This window comes from Erythrolamprus reginae, chromosome 10, assembly GCF_031021105.1.
Source record: "Erythrolamprus reginae isolate rEryReg1 chromosome 10, rEryReg1.hap1, whole genome shotgun sequence".
NCBI classification, from domain to species: Eukaryota; Metazoa; Chordata; class Lepidosauria; order Squamata; family Dipsadidae; genus Erythrolamprus; species Erythrolamprus reginae.
In genome coordinates, this window is record NC_091959.1 from 33876399 (window position 1) to 33896966 (window position 20568).

At 44.4% G+C, this 20568-nt stretch overlaps 1 protein-coding gene across 3 annotated transcripts; it reads left to right on the forward strand.

Annotated features, from left to right (window-relative positions):
* Positions 1-240: 240 nt before the first annotated feature.
* SIRT4 (sirtuin 4) lies at positions 241-18934 on the forward strand. 3 transcript variants are annotated; one of them, XM_070762445.1, is made up of 5 exons: positions 241-369; positions 4599-5107; positions 12802-13096; positions 14541-14728; positions 18004-18934. In XM_070762445.1, exons 2-4 carry the CDS (start codon positions 4599-4601, stop codon positions 14688-14690), a joined length of 954 nt encoding a protein of 317 aa, XP_070618546.1. In that variant the 5' UTR covers positions 241-369; the 3' UTR covers positions 14691-14728; positions 18004-18934. The 3 variants fall into 3 exon arrangements, with proteins under 3 accessions (XP_070618546.1, XP_070618544.1, XP_070618545.1); XM_070762443.1 differs by lacking the exon at positions 18004-18934 and adding an exon at positions 15987-17984; XM_070762444.1 differs by lacking the exons at positions 241-369; positions 18004-18934 and adding exons at positions 2314-2370; positions 15987-17984.
* The last annotated feature ends 1634 nt before the right edge of the window (positions 18935-20568 follow it).

The window sequence follows — 20568 nt, forward strand, 5'->3', positions numbered from 1 at the left end:
AATCATGGTACCTCAGGAATTCTGGGAGTTGAAGTCCACACGTCATAGAAGAGCCAACTCTCCCTACCCCTGTCCCAAACCGGCTGGCAAGACCCTCCCGCGCCTTCCCAAGCCGCCGCTCCTCCTCCTCCCGCCCTTCTGCCGAAGCTTCTTCTGCTCCGGGACGGATGGCCTCGGGGTGCCCCCTCCCTCGCGGCCGAGTCCTGAGCTCACAAAACTCCCGCAGCACCAAAGCTAGGCGGGTGGGGAGCTGGCTGAGGCTCTCCCGCGGTGCATTGTGGGAGCTGTAGTTTTTCCGGGCAGAACTGCCCCCTCCCGCGCCCTCCCTCCTTTGCTGCCCTTCTCCCGGCCGCCGACGGGGGAGGAGAGGTGAGCTTGCCCGGGACGGGATTTTTTTTTTGGGTGTGTGTGTGTGTAGCGGAGGGGTCGTCTACACGGCCCGAAGAGTATGCACGGGCCTCACGCATTCCGGGGGGGGGGGGGGGGGGGCACTGCATGGCTTTCACTCTTTCCCCAACCGGCGCCCTTTGCAAGACCCCCGGCAGAAACCCGGGAATAGCTGGGGAGGCGCCTGCCCGTCCTCTTCCCCGTTCCGCTCCCCCCCCCGCCTGGGAAAGCGCCTCTTGAACCGGGCTGACCTCCCTTCCTCCCCCCTCCCCCCCATTTCAGCTGGCTCCATTCTGACTCCTGCCAAGGATAAGCAAGCAAGCAGGCCAGAATTAGTAGTGGTAGCCCTACTACACTGATTGTAAATAGAGGAATAGAGCTGGAAGGGACCATGGAAACGGCGCTACAGTTTTTTGAATTTCCCCGAACACCATCACTCTGCTAAACAAATAATTCCCTCAATACAGTACTGTCAAACTATTTACTAAGTCTGCACTTCTATTTCTACTAGGTAGTATTTTCTCATCATTCCTATCACCCATTTCCTCCCACTTATGACTGTAGGACTGTAACTTGTTGCTTGTATCCTAAGATTTTTATTAATATTGATTGTTTCTTCATTGCTTATTTGACTCCTATGACAATCATTAAGTGTTATACCACAAGATTCTTGACAAATGTATTTTTTTCTTTTATGGACACTGAGAGCATCTGCACCAAAGACAAATTCCTTGTGTGTCCAATCACACTTGACCAATAAAGAATTCTATTCTATTATTATTATTATTATTATTATTATTATTATTATTATTATTATTGTTATTATTATGTCAATACAACACAGCAAACGAGATGGATTTCATATTGCATCACCAGTCGGGTGCTTCCCAAGCACCTAGGACTGCGTGATGTAGCGGCAAATTATGTTTGCCGATCCCAGTAAAGTGGCCTTTTGCAATTGACAGATGGAGATTTTGTCAATTCTGATGGTTTTCAAATGTCCACTGAGATCCTTTGGCACTGCGCCCAGCGTGCCAAGTACCACTGGGACCACTTTCACTGGCTTATGCCAGAGTCGTTGCAGCTCGATTTTTAGATCTTCGTATTTCACTAATTTCTCTAGCTGCTTCTCCTCAATTCTGCTGTCTCCTGGAATTGCGATGTCGATGATCCATACTTTCGTTTTCTCCACAATCAGGATGTCTGGTGTGTTATTCTTCAGAATTTGGTCAGTCTGAAGTCGGAAGTCCTACAGTAGTTTTGCTTGCTCATTTTCGATCACTTTTTCGGGCTTATGATCCCACCAGTTCTTTGCCACTGGTAGATGATAGTTCTGGGCCAAGTTCCAGTGGATCATCTGTGCCACAGCATTGTGTCTATGCTTGTAGTCAGTCTGTGTGATCTTTTTGCAGCAGCTGAGTATGTGATCAATTGTTTCATCTGTTTCTTTACAGAGTCTGCACTTTGGATCGTCTGTTGATTTTTCAATTCTGGCTTTGACAGCATTTGTTCTAATGGCCTGTTCTTGTGCCACCAGTATTAGTCCTTCTATCTCCTTTTTGAGTGTTCCACTTGTAAGCCATGGCCAGGTCTTTTCTTTATCCACTTTGCCTTCAATCTTCTCCAAGAACTGGCCATGCAGTGCTTTGTTCTGCCAACTGTCCATACGACATTGAGTTACAGTTTTTCTGTACTGGTCCTTAGTTTGCTTCACTTTGAGAAGCTTCCTATTGTTGACCTCCATCAACGCTGACTCCTTGCTCTCCTTCGCATAGTCAGCTAATGCATGCTTCTCTTCTTCCACTGTCTGCTTCACTTGCAAATGTCCTCTGCCACCTATTTTCCTTGGTAAATACAGCCTGTCAACGTCACTGCGGGGATGTAGTGCATGATAGATCATCATTAATTTTATGGTTTTCCTGTCCAAGTTGTCCAGCTCTGCTTGAGTCCAGTTCACTATGCCAGCTGTGTATCTAATGACAGGTATGGCCCAACTATTTATAGCCTTGATAGTGTTGCCACCATTCAGTTTGCTCTTCAAAAATTTTCTGGTCCTCTGGATGTACTCTTTGCTGACTACAGTTTTCACATGACCATTATTATTATTATTATTATTATTATTATTATTATTATTATTATACCTCTGTTTATACAACCCAGGATAACATTAGCTTTTTTGGTGGCAGCTGCACACAGCTGGCAGTGTTGTGACTTACAAAAGTTCATTTAGCCACCATTGAAAGTTATAGTGCCACTGAAAAAAAGAAAAGAAACAGCCCTTCTAACCCAGAATTACAGGGTCACCTCATCCAAATCTGAGGCCATCAGCCTTCCCAGCCAGTTTTTGACAAGCAAAGGGGGGGGGGGAAACCAGATTCACTTTACAATTGTGTGGTTCATTTAACAACTGCAGTGATTGGCATCTACGGAAATTCTCCATCATCCAGGTCATGGTTGTCCCAAAGTTGCTATTTTTCCAAAAAGCGACTAAAACTTTCTGGAGTTTTTTTTTCTTTTTTTTCCCCCTTTGAAAACATCTCAAAACATCTTCGATGAGAAGTGAAACATTTTCAATTTATAAAGAAAGCAAAGAAAGCAAGGAAGTCCAGTTGCCTTGTGAAAAAAAGCAACTCTGGTGCAGTGATTCTCTACACAACTGTGGCAAAACCAACAAATGAACAATCCCCACCCACCCACCCACCCAACAACCACCTTGCTTAGCAATGGAAATTCTGGCCCCTATTGTAGTTGTAAATCGGAATTTATTCATTTATTTATTTGGACTTATATGCCGCCCAACTCCCAGAGGACTCTGGGCAGCTTACAGCCAAATACAAATAAAATACAATATAATATAAATATAATATAATATAATATAAAATCCCCTAAAAACAGTATAGAACAATATAAAACTAGCAATTAAAACAATATAATTTAAACAATTAAAGCAAAGAATTGGTGCTGTGGCCTAGATGTGGAGCTCTTGCCACACAACAGGAGGCAGTAAGTTTGATCCTAGGTAGAGGCAGATATTTGTTCCTCTGGGCACACTGAGAATATTTCAATGCACCCTCAAAACTCCGCATTGGTGACAGGAAAGGCATCCTGTCACTAATGCTTTGTTTATTTGTTAAAATTGAAAATGTTTCATTCTCATCTAAGAAGTTTTGAAATGTTTCCAAAGGGAAAAAATAACCTCAAGAAAGTTTTAGTTGCTTTTTGGAAAAATAGCAACTTTGGGATAACCAGGATCTGGACGATGGAGAATTAAAATACTGTGCTAGATCCATTCAGTTTCCCCAGACTCCACCTCTGAAGGGAAATGGAGAGCTCTCATCCTGGTTTTTACCTTGTTGTTGTAGCCACGGGATGAAATTGGCTGATGATGTGGGCTTGCCTCTGTGAAGTTTTGCACACTATAAACGCAAAGACTGTGTTTCCCAAGCCTCATTAATATCTTGGAGATGTCTAAATATTGTGTTTTCCCCAAAATAAGACCCTGTCTTATATTATTTTGAACCCTGAAATAAGCACTTGGCTTTACTGCCGAGATCACATGAAGTGTTAATACCACTTTATATTGGTAAGGCCACACTTGGAATCCTGCATTCAGTTTTGGTTGCCACGATACAAAAAAGATGTTGAGACTCTAGAAAAAGTGCAGAGGAGCAACAAAGATAATTAGGGGACTGGAGGCTAAAACCTACGCTGAACGGTTGCAGGAACTGGGCATGGCTAGATTAATGAAAAGAAGGACCAGGGGAGACATGATAGCAGTCTTCCAGTGTCTCCAGAAGTTGTGAATGCTCCAACACTGGATAACCATCTATCTGAAGTAGTGTAGGTTTTCCTGCCTAAGCAGGGGTTGGACTAGAAGACCTCCAAGGTCTATTCCAACTCTGTTGTTGTTGTTGTTGTTGTTGTTGTTGTTGTTGTTGTTGTTGTTATAAATGTTGGCACTCAACGTCCCGAAGGCTACTGGCATAGGTGAGTTTTTAAAATCTTCCGGAAGGCCAGGAGAGTGGGGGCAGTGGAGTGGAGTAGGATAGGATAGAATAGAATAGAATAGAATTATTTTTTGGCCAAGTGTGATTAGACACACAAGGAATTTGTCTTTGGTGCACAGGCTCTCAGTGTGCATAAAAGAAAATATACATTTGTAGCTTGGAATAGTTTGGAAACCTGGTTTTCTCCTGTTCTGCTTTCCCCAGATGAAGTTTCATCCGATCCGGAAAAGCTGGGAAACACGGCAGGTTCCTGGACTCCACCGTTGGGCCTCCCATGCCTCCGTGCCCCAGGCTGCCCCCTCCCTGGCATTCGTTCCGGCCAGCCCTCCTCCGGACGCTGGGGCAATAGAGAAACTGCAGAGGTTCGTTCTCCATTGCCAGCGGCTCTTTGTCTTGACCGGAGCAGGAATCTCCACCGAATCTGGAATTCCAGACTACCGTTCCGAAGGCGTGGGCCTTTACGCCCGGTCTGACCGGCGGCCCGTCCAGCACGCCGAGTTTCTCCGTAGTGCCGCTGCCCGGCAGAAGTACTGGGCCAGGAACTTTGTGGGGTGGCCCCAATTTTCCTCGCACGAGCCCAACGCGGCACACCGGGCCCTGAACCAATGGGAACAGCAGGGGAAACTGCACTGGCTGGTGACCCAGAACGTGGACGCCCTCCATGCCAAGGCCGGGAGTCGGCGCATGACTGAGCTGCATGGCTGCACACACAGGTGGGGAGGGGGGAAGAATAGGCTGCTGGTTACGTGGTCAGGTGCACAGTCCCAGTAGGAAATTCCATGATGCGCACCCATCTGTGTGTCCCCAAAGCGCTCCCATGCGCTCCCATGTGAGATTTGGTTTCTGCGCATGCAAAGCAAGCAAAATCTTACATGAGGATGGTTGCATGAGCGAGATTTTGGCGATTCTCGGTGACTTTTTTCTTCCGTGCATGCGCGGAAGCAAAAATATCGCCAAAAATCGCCGAAATTTCTTATGAGATTTTGCTGGCTGCACATGTGCACCGTTCTGTGCATGGCCTCTCGGAGTGAACCCACCGACCCAAAAGTCCACTATTTCATGGTAAAATCACACTCTTTGTTGATAAAAGCAACACGCAGCAAAAAGCAGATTGAATGGCAAGGAAACGGGAGTGATTTTCCTCTCTGAAGTGAAACTTAAAAGAAAGTCTGGGGAAAGCGCCAATTCGACCTAATGGCATTCCTTAGCTAACAGAGTCTATCGTTCAAGAGAATAAACCAGCACACCAGAGTCTTAAACATCCAGCAAAGAATGTCATTTAGTGAGGAAGGAATCATGTTTTTGAAGCCTTTTTCAAGCACCCCTCCCCACTCTAACACCTTTTCCATGAACAGCGTTGAAACCCCACACCTAATTACCCAAAATCCTTTGTTTTCAAAACTGCCTGGAAGTGACATCACATCCCAAAGAGGCTAAAGCTGTACACTGATACCTTTTACTATGCAACTTCTCTCGCTTTCTCCATAGTCTCCTATAGCGAGGGTCTATCCACTGACTTTCCATTCTAATGTCCTCCTCACTCTCTGACTGGGACCACTCACCCATTGTCATATCGGCCCCCTCTAGTGGTTCCTCAGGTCACTTTCTCACTCTCGCTCTCTGTTTCCTCTGGCAACCCCCCTGTCCCAGGGTACCCAGCTGGGTCTGGCTCATCCTGCACAGAATCTGACATGACCAGAGGTAGACAAGGAGCGCTCACAACACGCAGAAGCCAAATCTTGCACTCACGGCCTCGGAGGAAAGACGAGCGACCCTTCACCAGGAGGGCCAAGCCCGATAGGGAAGGTACTTGGCACTGCAAGTATCCATCACATCTGCCGCCTGCATTTCAGGCGCCGGCACAGGCCAGAGCCTGTGGCCAGCGCCGCAGCGGTCAAATCTACCTACCTTCCCTACCGTTTCGGAAGTCCGTGCTTTGCGCATGCTTTTTCCCACCAGCACTCTGCTTGCAGGCATGCTTTTTTACCCTCTGAGCATGCACAGAACTCTTTGCACATGTGCAGATGTTTAGAAAAAAGAAAATGTTGACATCCAGGTGGGTGGGCAGAATCTGCTGCTGCTGCTGCCGCTACTATTTCTCCAAACCGGGAGCCGCCACCACTACCAGTATGCCCGGACCAGGAGCATTTCACCCCTGCTGTGGCTCTGGGTCTGAGTGGAGCTGGAAGCTTCCCTTGGGCTGAAAGTCACCACAGTCTCTGAATGGCCCCGCTCATAATATTTTTTTATTTTAAAAAATATTCTATAAATTTGAGTGAGGGAAGTACCATATTTTTCAGAGTATAAGAGAAGCCTTAGTTTTGGGGAAGGAAAATAGGGAAAAGAATCTGTATTCATCTGGCTAGCGTCCTTAATCTGGTCAGCTTCAGCACATTATTTTATCCCCTGGTTAGGGCTTTTAAAAAAATATTTGGAGAGAGTAACAATGAAAGGGCTTGCAAGCCAGTAAGAGCTGGGAACATCATTAGCACCCGGTTAGGGCTGGAAAGAAACATTCGGAGCAAGTAAAGCAATGGAAAAAAAACCTACAAAGAGAGGATTTGGAAAACATTCTTAACAGAGTAACAATGAAAATGCTTGGAAGCTGGTAAGAGCTGGGAACATTATTAGCACCTGGTTTGGGCCAGAAAGAAACTTACTGAGAGCAACTTAGAGCATGAAAAAAACCCTGCAAAGACTTAGGGCTTGGAAAACATTCTTTGCAGAGAGTAACAATGAAAGAGCCTGCAAGGTAAGCGCTGGGAAGATCATTAGCAGATAGTTAGGCCTGGGGGGGCTACATTCAGAGTATGAGAGGCACCCAAATTATCAGCCTCTTTTAGAGAGGAAAAAGCTGTCTTATATTCAGAAAAATATGGTAAATGCAATATTGAAATTTAAAGCCTATGTGTTAAGAAGTCAAAGAATAAGGTGTATTAGAAAGTTTTGAAAAGTTTTGATATGTTTTTTAAAGTGGTTTTTTGTATGTTTTTAAAAAGTTTAGTACTTTAAGCAAAGAGGAGGGTGACAAAGAAAATTAAGGCCAAAGAATTTGAAAGAATACTATCATACATTTTGTAAAGAAAAATGGTGACAGTTACCAAGATTGCTAGATGCAAATAGAAATACACATTATTTCCAGAGCAAGGGAGATAATGCACAAACGGTTAATTTGCTTACTTTCTTTTAAAAAGGAAGATATGTTCTTATTTGGATATCACTCTTGGAATTTGTGCTGATGAAGAAAAAAAATGAAACTTTGATTGTGATTAGAAGTTGTTACAGGAATGGCAAGTTATATATTAATGCGCAAAAGCAAACAGTTGGGGTTGGCGTGTGTTTATCTTGTACTGTGCTAGGAGGGGTTGGAAGTCAACGTCTTTTTTCTACCTCTTTCTCTTCTCTTTTGTATTACAAACACACACACACACACCCTTTCTAGTGGTGGCATTCAAAGCATGGCGTGGTGTGGCTTGGTGGGTGTGGTGAGGCTGGATAGGCATGGCACGGGAACGATACTGAAAAAATCCCCATTTATTCCTCTTTTCTCTTTTTAAATGTTTTTATTAATTTTCCACTTTTAAAAAGAAATGCAATAGGAAGTACAGAAGAAAATCAAAGAAAATTAAATTAATAATAGTATGTACAGATATTAGCATTATATTAGCATTAAAGTCACTATATTTATATTTATAAATCCCCATTTCCTTCTGATCAGCTGGGACTCGGGAGGCAGAGAATAGATGGGGATGGGGCCAGTCAGAGGGGATGTTTACTGGTTCTCGGAACTTCTCAAACTTTTTGTTACCGGTTCTCCAGAACTGGTCAGAATCTGTTCCGTTCCCCCACTCCCTTTCCCTCCCTTAATTTCCTATTTTCTTTCCTTCCTTGGACGAGGCTCGCCCAGAAAATAATGCACCACATTTTTTTTCTTCAACATTTATTTATTGAACACAATGAAACATACACACAAGAAAGAATGATGTTTCTTCTACACTCCCTATTTTTTCCACGTTCTATGGCCCGTTCTATGGCCTTCCTCCAGCAAGACACAAGGGCGTGTATGCCCTGTCGGTACCACTCCTTGTTCTGGTCACGAACCCTTTGAGCTCTGCCAAACTGTCTTTTAATGGCCTCACCCTCTGTGCCCAGCAACTAACAGTACTTCTGTCGACTGCAGATTCTCCATCAACTGTACACAAACGTTTGTGAATGTTCCCAACGGTTTCTTTCTCCGCAGTGAGAAATCCAATGTCGACACGCTGCTTGTAACGTACATCACTTACAGACGCCACTTCGAAACACTCCTGCAGCTACACTATCTGTCTGAAGAAATGCAAAATTTACACGCGCACTCCTGACAATTCAGACAATGTATATCTAAAGTTTCGCATTCGTATCATTACTGGAGGCTGGGGAAAAAATGGTGCATTATCTTCTGGGCAACCCTTGTATTTTATTTATTTATTTATTAGACTTGTATGCCGCCCCTCTCCGTAGACTCGGGGCAGCTAACAACAATAATAAAACAGCATATGACAAATATAATATTTAAAATAACTAAAAACCCTTATTAAAAATCAAACATACACACAAACATACCATGCACAAATTGTATAGGCCTGGGGGGAAAGGAATATCAATTCCCCCTTGCCTGATGACAGAGTTGGATTTTAAGGAGGTTATGAAAGGCGAGGGTGGGGGTAAATCTCGGGGGGGAGCTAGTTCCAGAGGGTCGCCACAGAGAAGGCTCTTCCCCTGGGTTCTACCAGATGACATTGTTTAGTCGACGGGAACCGGAGAAGGCCAACCCTGTGGGACCTAACTGGTCGCTGGGATTCGTGCGGCATTTTATATGATAAAATGAGTCTAGAACAAGGGTGGGCAATTAATTTTGCCATGGGGCCACATGAGAAATTGGGATGGTTTTAGAGGGACTAATATAATTAACTCAGTTCTACCCAATACTGTATATAGTATACATATGCTATCTTTTAATAAACAAACAGTATGTTAAACGTTTAACATTAACGTTAGCCGACATATTTAAGGGCTAATAGCTAACCTTGGCTAATTCTTCCAGTGGGAATCCCGATTCTCTGCCCGAGTGTCAGAAGAACAGAGCACTAGTAGTAGCTGCTGCAGGGGACAGGGGAGGAAGCACGTGGTATCTGTGTACCACTCCTGTACTGCTCACAGTTAGGGGATTTTTTAGGCGCTGACCACTCTAAAGACCCAGACCCTGGCCTGACCCACTCTACAGACCCCTAATTATTTGCTTTACGGCAGCACAGTGCACCACAGTCACTGTGCTGGAGTGTTTGTGTGGTTTCTGTGCTCGTCCACTCTTGGTTGGAGGTCGGGGTCTGCTCCAGTGCAAGGATGAAAGAGCTCACCACGTCTGCTGGGACTCTTTCGGTTCCTGCTTTCCTCATGGTTCATCAGCTCTTTCATTTACTTATTTACTTACTTACTTACTTACTTACTTACTTACTTACTTACTTACTTACTTACTTACTTACTTACTTACTTACTTATTTGTCAAACAAGTATAGTATTAAAGAACATATTAACATAACATAAAGTAACATAACATAACATAAGTAGAACGTAGTAATAGAAAGGATAATAAGACAGTAGGACAGGGACATTAGGCACAAAAGTGCACTTATGCACGCCCCTTACAGACCTCTTAAAAAAGGGGAGAGGTCAATTGTTAATAATGTAAGGTTGAAGATTTTGGGGTTGGGGAAGGCAACAACAGAATCAGGTAATGAGTTCCAGGCAGTGACCACTCTATTGCTGAAATTGTATTTTCTGCAGTCAAGTTTGGAGCGATTTACATTCAGTTTGTATCTATTATGTGCTCTTGTGTTGTTGTTGTTAAAGGTGAAGTAGTCACTGTCAGGGAGTACATTATGATGTATGATTTTATGAACAACAGTTAAATCAGTTTGGAGACGACGTAGTTGTAAATTTTCTAGATTTAGTATTTGAGTATTTAGTATTTCATCCTCGCACTGGAGCGGACCCCGACCTCCGCGGACCGGTCACAGACAGCGGGTGGGCCTTGTTCACGTCTGGTCTAGAAAGAAGGCACAGAAGAGCAACAAAGAGAATTAGGGGGACTGGCGGCTAAAACATACAATGAATGGTTGCAGGAGTTTGACATGGTTAGTCTATGAAGAGAAGGACCAGGGGAGACATGATAGCTTCTTCCACTATTTGAGGGGCTGCCACAGAGAGGAGGGGGCTGAGCTATTTTCCAAAGGCCAGACAAGGAATAATGGATGGAAGCCGATCAAGGAGAGATTGAACCTGGAAATAAGGAAAAATTTTCTGACAATGAGAGCAATCAACCAGTGGAACAGAAGTTGCCTTCAGAAGTTGTGGAGGCTTTCAACAAGAGACTGGACTATCATATGTCAGAAATGGTGTAGGGTCTCCTGCTTGGGTGAGGGGTAGGACTAATTTAATTTAATTTATTGAACTTCTATGCCACCCAATCCCATGGGATTCAGGATGGCTTACAACAATACAAAATAATAATAATAATTATTATTATTATTATCATTATTATTATTATTATTATTATTATTATTATTATTATTATTTATTAGATTTGTATGCCGCCCCTCTCCGAAGACTCGGGGCAGCTCACAACAAAAATAAACAGTACACAGTAAACAAATCTAATATTTAAAAGAAAGTATATTATTTAAAATAATATCCTGCCCCCAAAAAATAAAAGGAACACTTAAACAACAGAATATAACTCCAAGTAAATCAAACTTCTGTGACATCAAATTGTCCACTTAGGAAGCAACACCGATTGGCAATCAATTTCATTTTGTTGTCAGCACATTCAACTTGGTACAGAACAAAGTATTCAATGAGAATATTTCCTTCATTCAGATCTAGGATGTGTTATTTGAGTGTCCCCTTTATTTTTTTGAACAGTGTACAATATAAAAAAGTCAAATATCAATAATAATAATAACAACAACAACAACAACAACAACAACAGAGTTGGAAGGGACCTTGGAGGTCTTCTAGTCCAACCCCCTGCTTAGGCAGGAAACCCTACACTACTTCAGACAGATGCTTATCCAACATCTGCTTAAAAACTTCCAGTGCTGGGGCATTCACAACTAGTGGAGGCAAGTTGTTCCATTGATCAACCGTTCTGACTGTCAGGAAATTTCTCCTTAGTTCTAAGTTGCTTCTCTCCTTGTTTAGTTTCCACCCATTGCTTCTTGTCCTGCCTTCAGGTGCTTTGGAGAATAGCCTGACTCCCTCTTCTTTGTGGCAACCCGTGAGATACTGCAACACTGCTATCATGTTTCCCCTATTATAAAACCCATATGCTAAACTACAAACCTCCATTATAAAGCCCATTCTCCAATCTATCAGACAACGTACATACCAATCAAACATGACTCGGCTGTGCCTGACGTTAAAATAGATGAGTAGATGTCCTATAAAGTTCCTTCTAACTCTATTAATCTTAAACTTTATTTTCTAATGTGGGGTGGAATCAGAGGTGGGCTGCTAAGGTGGAACGGTGACATGTGCTCGCCCCCGTGGCTCGGAGTACTAGCAGAGTCCAGTGCAATTCTGCTACTTCAGCTGTGCAGGTAGCAGAATCGTGCGTGGCAATGCAGGTGTACCTGTGTTTTGGCGTGGTTTTTTACTTCTACGCACGCGGGGAAGGTTGCAGGAACTGGGCATGGCTAATCTAGCAACGAGAAGGACCAGGGAGATATGATGGCAGTGTCCCAATACTCAAGGGGCTGCCACAGAGAGGAGGGGTCAAGCTATTCTCCAAAGCACCTTTGACGTCCAGACAAGGAATAATGGATGGAAGCTGAACAAGGAGAGATGCAACCTGGAAATAAGGAGGAACTTTCTGACGGTGAGAGCGATCAACCAGTGGAGCAAACGTTGCCTGCGGAGGTTGTGAGAACTCCAATACTTGCGACTTTCAAGAGGAGATTGGACTGCCGTTTGTCTGAAATAGTATAGGGATCCTGCCTGAGCAGGGGGTTGGACTAGATGACCTACAAGGTCCCAACTCTAATAAAATAAAGAAATAAATAACTGTCAGAGCTGAGAAGGGATGTCAGGAGATAAACACTGGACGTGCGGAAGCAAAAAACCACACCGAAATACGGGTGCAATTGCGTCGCAACGCACGATTCGGCTACCTGCACATCTGCAGAAGCATAATTGTGCTGGACGCTGCTAGCACTCAAAGCCACAGGGGCGAGCACACGTCACAGTTCCACTTTAGCAGCCCACTTCTGTGTGGAATTTAGCTGCTAGGAATCACGAGATGGCCCTTGCCTTCTCTCCAAGCTTAGAAATCCATCTCTCTGCTCAGCCTTGAAAGCCTCTTTCTCCACAGGGTCGTGTGCCTCAGCTGTGGGGCCCAGGTCTCCCGCCAACATCTCCAGGGACATTTTGAGGCCTTGAACCCCACGTGGGCTGCCGAGTCCCATGGCGTGGCTCCTGACGGAGATGTCTTTCTGCCGGAAGAGCAGGTGCGCCATTTCCACGTCCCGTCGTGCAGCAAATGTGGCGGGGTCCTCAAGCCAGATGTCATTTTCTTTGGAGACAACGTGAGCAAGGAGAAGGTGGACTTTGTGTACCAGCGGCTTGAGGAGTCCGACGCGGTCCTCGTGGCCGGGTCTTCCTTGCAGGTATGCGTGTGAATCTGCCCCCGAGGTGGCCAGTGAGTGATTTCAGCCTGCAGGCTGCCTTGGCCTTCTCTGGATTGAGTACGGATGATCTATGAGGGAATAGTCATAGAAATACGAGGGTTATCTGGAAAGTAAGGTTACAAGGCATGTACAAGGGACGCCCAGAAAAAAATGCACCACATTTTTTTTTCTCAGCCTACAGTAACGGTACGAATGCGAAACTTTAGATAGACATTATTTGAATTGTCAGGAGTGCGTGTGTAAATTTTGCGTTTCTTCAGACAGCATAGCTGCAGCAGTGTTTCAAAATGGCGTCTGTAAGTGATGGACATTACAAGCAGCGTGTCGTCATTGAATTTATCACTGCAAAGAAAGAAACTGTTGGGAACATTCACAAACGTTTGTGTACAGTTTGTGGAGAATCTGCAGTCGACAGAAGTACAGTTAGTCGCTGGGCACAGAGGGTGAGGCCATTAGAGGTGCAGAAATGGCTTCATGGCCAGAACAAGGAGTGGTACCGACAGGGCATACACGCCCTTGGGTCTTGCTGAAGGAAAGCCATAGAACAGGGCAAAGATTATGTGGAAAAATAGGGAGTGTAGAAGAAACGTCATTCTTATGTGTAAGTTTCATTGTGTTCAATAAATAATTGTTGAAGGAAAAAATGTGGTGCATTACTTTCTGGGCGACCCTCCTACTCTCGCAGGGAATGTTCACGGGGGAAGTTGCATTTAGTGGGAAGCCAGCAGAAGAGAGGGAGCAGTGCCAGTGGTCAGTAGATCATGGACTGGTGTTGTGATGAAGGTTAGAGATGAGCGTCCTCCAAGGGAGAAGTGCGTGCTGTAATAAGCTACCTGAATGCTAAGGGCATGAACACTGCTGCAATGGGTGCCCAAGATTTTTCTTACTGTCGAAAAACGGCCCAACAAGCCTATTGGAAGTTAGTTTCTTTATTTCCGATAGGCCCATTGTGTCTGTTTTTTACCATCTAGAGGCTCCAGAGGCTTTCCTGAAGCCTGAGGAGGGCAAAATATGGCTCCACGGGCCTATTGGAAGTTGGTTTCTTTATTTCCGATAGGCCCATTGTGTCTGTGTTTTACCATCTAGAGGCTCCGGAGGCTTTCCTGAAGCTTGGGGAAGGTGAAAACTGCCTCCCCTGCCCTCCAGAAGACCAGAAATCAGCTGGCCGGCGCGCATGTGTGTGCTGCAGGTGACATACAGCAATGCCTCGTGTGGCCTCAGATTCAGGGCTGTGTGCCACCTGTGGCATGCATGCCATAGGTTCACCATCACGGGCCTAATCCATAAGCAGAATTGGCCCAAGGTTATGCTGGATGAGAGTCTTGGTGTCGTATGTCAGCACATCCAGAGGGCACCCATTAGGGAGAGCTTGTCACCCATATGCTTCACTTCGCCTGACAAATGTTTGTTTTGTGTCTGGCAGGTCTTCTCAGCTTACAAATTCGCCCTTGCTGCCCGGGACAGGAAGTTGCCGATTGCCATTGTTAACATTGGCCCCACGCGGGCCGATTCTTTAGCTTCCCTAAAGCTGAATTCCCGCTGTGGGGCACTGCTACCTTCGATTCTCCTTTGAGTGACTTGATGAGCATCCAGACCAGTAAAGATTCAAGGGTAAGGGTGGGGATGCTGTTGAAGTGGGCTGGGTTTGAGATCCAGGGGACTGAGTCAAATACTACAAGGATAGCCAGAAGGACTGAGTAAAGTGATCCACGGCCTAGAAAGAGCCTTGTAGAACATAGAATTATAGGGTTAGAAGGGATCTTAGAGCAGTGGTCTGCAATCTTGGCAACTTTAAGCCTGGTGGGCTTGAACTGCCAGAATTCCACAACCAGCAAAGCAACTTCCAAAGTTGGAGATCTCTGTCTTAGAGGGCTTCTAGCCTAAATCTTGCCCAGGACAGCAGTTCCTATAGCAGTGATGGCGAACCTTTTTTTCCTCGGGTGCCGAAAAAGCATGTGCGCGCACTATCATGCATGTGTATGAATTGCCACACCCATAATTCAATGTCTGGAGAGGGCAAAAACAGCTTCCCCCACCCTCCTGGAGGATGGAAACGGCCTTTTTCCCAACTTCTGGTGGGCCCAGTGGGCTCATGTTTCACCCTCCCCAGGCTCCAAAGGCTTCCCTGGAGCCGGAGGAGGGTAAAAACGGCCTCCCCCATCCCCCTGAAGGCTCTCTGGAAGCCAAAAACACCCTCCCAGAGCCTCTGTGTGAGCCAAAAATCAGCTAGTTGGCACACACATGCACGTTGGAGCTGAGCTAGGGCAACGGCTCGTGTGCCGGCAGATATGGCTCCGAGTGCCACCTGTGGCACCCGTGCCATAGATTCGCCATCACTGTCTTATAGCATTTCAGACCAATGGCTGTCCAATCTCTTCTCGATAAGCCTCCAATGATGAAATGCCCACAACTTCTGGAGGCAAGCCATTCCATGGATTAATTGTTCTCACTGACCTGAAGTATCTCCTTAGTTGCACAGTCATCCCTCGTTTTTTGCAGGGGATGCGTTCCAAGACCACCCATGAAAAATGAATTTCCGTGAAGTAGAGGAAAGATATTTTTTTTATGTATTTAAAGAGTATTTGGACTTTTAAAACCCACCCTGTGCATTAAACAGTCGTTCCATGATGTTTCTCAGCTGGAACTACATGGGATATCCTACCAGTTTTTTTAAGAGAGTACAGGAGTACTGTAGAAGAATTTTATGGATTTTTAATGGATTTAAAATTTTCAGTGGATTTAAGCCCCCTTTGAAAACCCGTGAAATAGCGAATCCATGAAAGATGAACCGTGAAGTAGCGAGGGATTACTGTACAGTAGTTGCAATCTCTCTTTAATAATCTTCCTCCCATTCCTGTCCTGCATTCAGGTGCTTTGGAGAATAAGTGGATCCTATATGACAGCCTATCAAGTCCTGGAAGACGGCTATCACCCCACCCCAGTCGTTAAATAGGGCTTCCCCCTAATTCTCTCGGCCCTTCTTCATGTGGTTTAGCATCCAGCCCCCTTAAACTTTTGTTTCTCTTCTCTGCCCTCTTTTTTGCATCAAGGTGACCCGAATTAGATGCGGTATTCCAGGTGTGACCTCACCTGTGCAGCATAAAGTACTGTCACTTCATGTAATCTTGGAACTGTCTCTCTGTTTATGCAACCTAAGGACTGCATAGAAAGCCAACTGCTGACCTCCTCCCTCAAAATTCTTTTCCATCCTCTTAGGTTCCAGCTGTTATCTTGACTCACCATCTTAGTATCATGGTTTAAAGCCAATTGAGATAAAAGAATCTCATCCTTAGAGAGCTTTGATCTCTCCCAACCAACCAGCAGCCTGTGACCTCAAGGTTGTGGTAACCCAAGCAGGACTGAGCCAAGGGGAATCCGATAAAATCTTGATCTTGTCTTGTCTCGCTTTGGCTATTAAGCCAGCAGGCCCTGTATAGATTCAGATCACGGTTCAATGGCAAAGAATTTTGCCTTTTTAATACTGTAAATACAGTGGTACCTCTATTTACAAACTTAATTCGTTCTGTAACCAGGTTCTTCAGTAGAAAAGTTTGTAAGAAGAAGCAATTTCTTCCCATAGAAATCAATGTAAAAGCAAATAATGCGTGTGATTGGGGAAACCTTTCATAAACTCTTTAAAAACCACCTTTACCGTCAGGCATGGGGGAATTGAGTCATCTCCCCCCGGCCTATACAATTTAAGTATGGTATGTCTGTGTGTATGTATGCTTTAATAACGGGGATTTTAATGTTTTCTTTTTTAATTGTTAAAATTATTAGATTTGTTATGAACTGTATTCTATTGTTGTTGTGAGCCACCCCGAGTCTATGGAGAGGGGCGGCATACAAATCTAATAAATAAATAAATAAACCACAGGGAGGGTGGAGGCCCTGTTCCTCCCTGGAGATTCTTAGAGAGGCCCCATTGAGGCTTCTCCCCACCTTTTCTGGCCCTGTTTCCTCCCAGGAGATTCCTAGAGAGGCCCCACGGAGGCTTCCCCCTGCCTTTTGCGGTTACAGTTTCAGAGGCTCGGATTTGTAAGTGGAAAATGGCAAAAAAAATCCTGAACACCTGGTTCTTATCTAGAAAAGTTTGTAAGTAGAGGCGTTCTTAAGTAGAGGTACCACTGTACAGACTAGTAGCTAGATACTATGTGATTGTGTTTGATAAATTGACAGCTAAAGCTTGAAAATTAATGAGTAGTTACGATCGGGCTTGATATATTGACACTTAAAGCTTGAAAATGAATGTAGAATGTGTAACTCAGAGCATGTTAATATAAAGCAACTGGCAGAGCATGTTAATATAAGGCAACTTGGCAGTTGGAACAGAGTTCTTTTCAGGTGGGGTGAGAGAGTACACAATGTTTAAACTTGCAGCCCGCAGGCCAGATAAGTAACGCGCTGGCGACATCCACATTTAGCAAAGGGGAAGCACAGAGTGTGTTAATATAAGGCAACTGGCAGTTGGAACAGAGTCCTTTTCAGGTGGGGAGGGGGAGTAGAACGTCCAACTCCTTAGCATCAGAGTGTGTTAATTAATATAATACTGTATAAAAAATAATAATGACCTGATGGTCATTTCAAAAAATCCTCTCTTAGCAAGCACCTAGAAGCCAGGAGGAATATACATGCCAAGTTTCAAGTTTGTAGGCTTTAGAGTTCTGGAGATTTCATGATGAGTGAGTGGTATTTGGCTTTTATACATATAGATCCAAGTGGTCCCTAGCTCCTTCAAACCAACCCCTCAAAGGGCCTTCTGCAGCCTTCAGATGTCCATGACATTGGATTTTGCCTCTCCTGCATGCCGGCTCCGCTGTTATTTTGGGGCTGGGGGTGGTGAATAAAGACACCTTTTTCAGAGAAATCTTGTCTTCCTTCCTCAGAAGCATCGAAAAGTCAAGGACTCACGTGAACACAACATGCGGTGAACACAACATTGACATACCTGTGAACATGACTTACTAAGTTCTATTATTACTTGCGGGACCTCCTCCTGCCGTATGAACTCCAGCGACCAGTTAAGTCCCACAGAGTCGGCCTTTTCCAGGTCCTGTCAACTAGACAATGTTGCTTGGTGGGACCTAGGGGAAGAGCCTTCTCTGTGGAGGCCCCGGCCTTCTGGAATCAGCACTGCCCCCATCCTCCTTGCCTTCTGTAAGAGTCTCAAGACTCATTTATGTCCTCAGGCTTGGGCCGATTAGATCTTAGCCACTGGCCAATGAATGATTATATGATTATTGTGCAAATGGGTGTGATTATTTTTAATATAACTAGGGATTTTGTATAGCTATGTAATTTTAATTTAATTGGATTGATTTTCATTGTAACTTACTGTTTTTTATATCAAAGTGTCCAGCAAACCTGGAAAACAGGGAATTATCAGGGAAATGGGCAGTTCGGGAAACATCAGGGAATTCGTGGGGAAAAAACACAATAAATCAGGGGGGGGAAACAAACTGTATTTTCAGGGGAAAATCATGTTTTAAAAAAAGGATTGCGCTGCCTGGCAGAGTCAAGCCAAAATAAGCATAACTGTGGCAACAACTGTTGCTACCGATATTTCTCCACGGCTTACCCGTTCAGTATGATGTCTTTTACGACCGCGCCTTAAGTAGATTGCAAGTTACAGGGAAATGTCAGGGAATTTCAAAATGCTTTCTCTCTGGACAACCTGTATATGTTGTAATAATAATAATAATAATTTATAAGATTTGCATGCCGCCCCTCTCCGAGGACTCGGAGCAGCTCACAACAGCAAAACACAATGTACAAATCTAATATTAAAAGCAATTTAAAACCCTTCTCATAAAAAAACAGTCGCACAACCTAACAAACCATACATAAAAAAACCATAGTAGCTAAAGGGTGTATCAGTTTCCCCATGCCTGGTGACATAGGTGGGTTTTTAGCAGCTTTCGAAAGCCAAGGAGGGTGGGGGCAGTCCTAATCTCCGGGGGGGGGAGTTGATTCCAGAGGGCCGGGGCCACCACAAAGAAGGCTCTTCCCCTGGGTCCCGCCAGACGGCATTGTTTAGTCGACAGGACCCGGAGAAGGCCAGCTCTGTGGGATAATAATCATAATAAATAATAACCTAATCGGCCGTTGGGATTCGTGCGGCAGAAGGCATGAAGACACCTTACAAAATAAAACTATAGAGGGATATAGCATTGCTTCCAGCTGTACGGATTCAGCTCCAGTGATCTTAGAAGCCGATGTCTTAGAAGAACTTGAACGATTAAAGATAAATAAGGCAATGGGTCCAGATGGCATCCACCTCAGAGTTCTTAAAGAACTCAGATCTGTCATTGCTACCCCCCTGACTGATTTGTTTAACCAATCCTTGTTAACAGGAGAAGTTCCTGAGGATTGGAGAATGGCCAGTGTTGTGCCTATTCACAAGAAGGGCAGTAGAGAAGAAGCTGGTAACTACAGGCCAGTTAGCTTGACATCAGTTGTAGTTAAAATGATGAAGACTCTACTCAAAAAGAGGATAAATCAGCACCTAAAAAACAATAACTTATTGGACCCAAATCTGCATGGCTTTGCTGAAGGCAAATCATGTCAGACTAATCTCATTTATTTCTTTGACTATGAGATTTTTTTGCCTACCTGGACTTCAGCAAAGCCTTTGATACGGTTCCACATAAAGAGCTGATAGATAAATTAGTGAAGATTGGACTGAATCCCTGGATAGTTCAATGGATTTGCAGCTGGCTGAAGCGTAGACATCAGAGAGTTATTGTTAACGGCGAGTATTCTGAGCAGAGTCAGGTTACAAGCGGTGTGCCACAAGGGTCTGTTCTGGGTCCTATTCTTTTTAATATGTTTGTGAGTGACATAGGGGAAGGTTTGGTAGGGAAGGTTTGCCTATTTGCCGATGACTCTAAAGTGTGCAATAGGGTTGATACTCCTGGAGGTGTCTGTAATGTGGTAAATGATTTAGCTTTACTAGATAAATGGTCAAAGCAATGGAAACTGCAGTTTAATGTTTCCAAATGTAAAATAATGCACTTGGGGAAAAGGAATCCTCAATCTGAGTATTGTATTGGCAGTTCTGTGTTAGCAAATACTTCAGAAGAAAAGGATTTAGGGGTAGTGATTTCTGACAGTCTCAAAATGGGTGAACAGTGCAGTCAGGCGGTAGGGAAAGCAAGTAGGATGCTTGGCTGCATAGCTAGAGGTATAACAAGCAGGAAGAGGGAGATTATGATCCCGCTATATAGAATGCTGGTGAGACCACATTTGGAATACTGTGTTCAGTTCTGGAGACCTCACCTACAAAAAGATATTGACAAAATTGAACGGGTCCAAAGACGGGCTACCAGAATGGTGGAAGGTCTTAAGCATAAAACGTATCAGGAAAGACTTCATGAACTCAATCTGTATAGTCTGGAGGACAGAAGGAAAAGGGGGGACATGATCGAAACATTTAAATATATTAAAGGGTT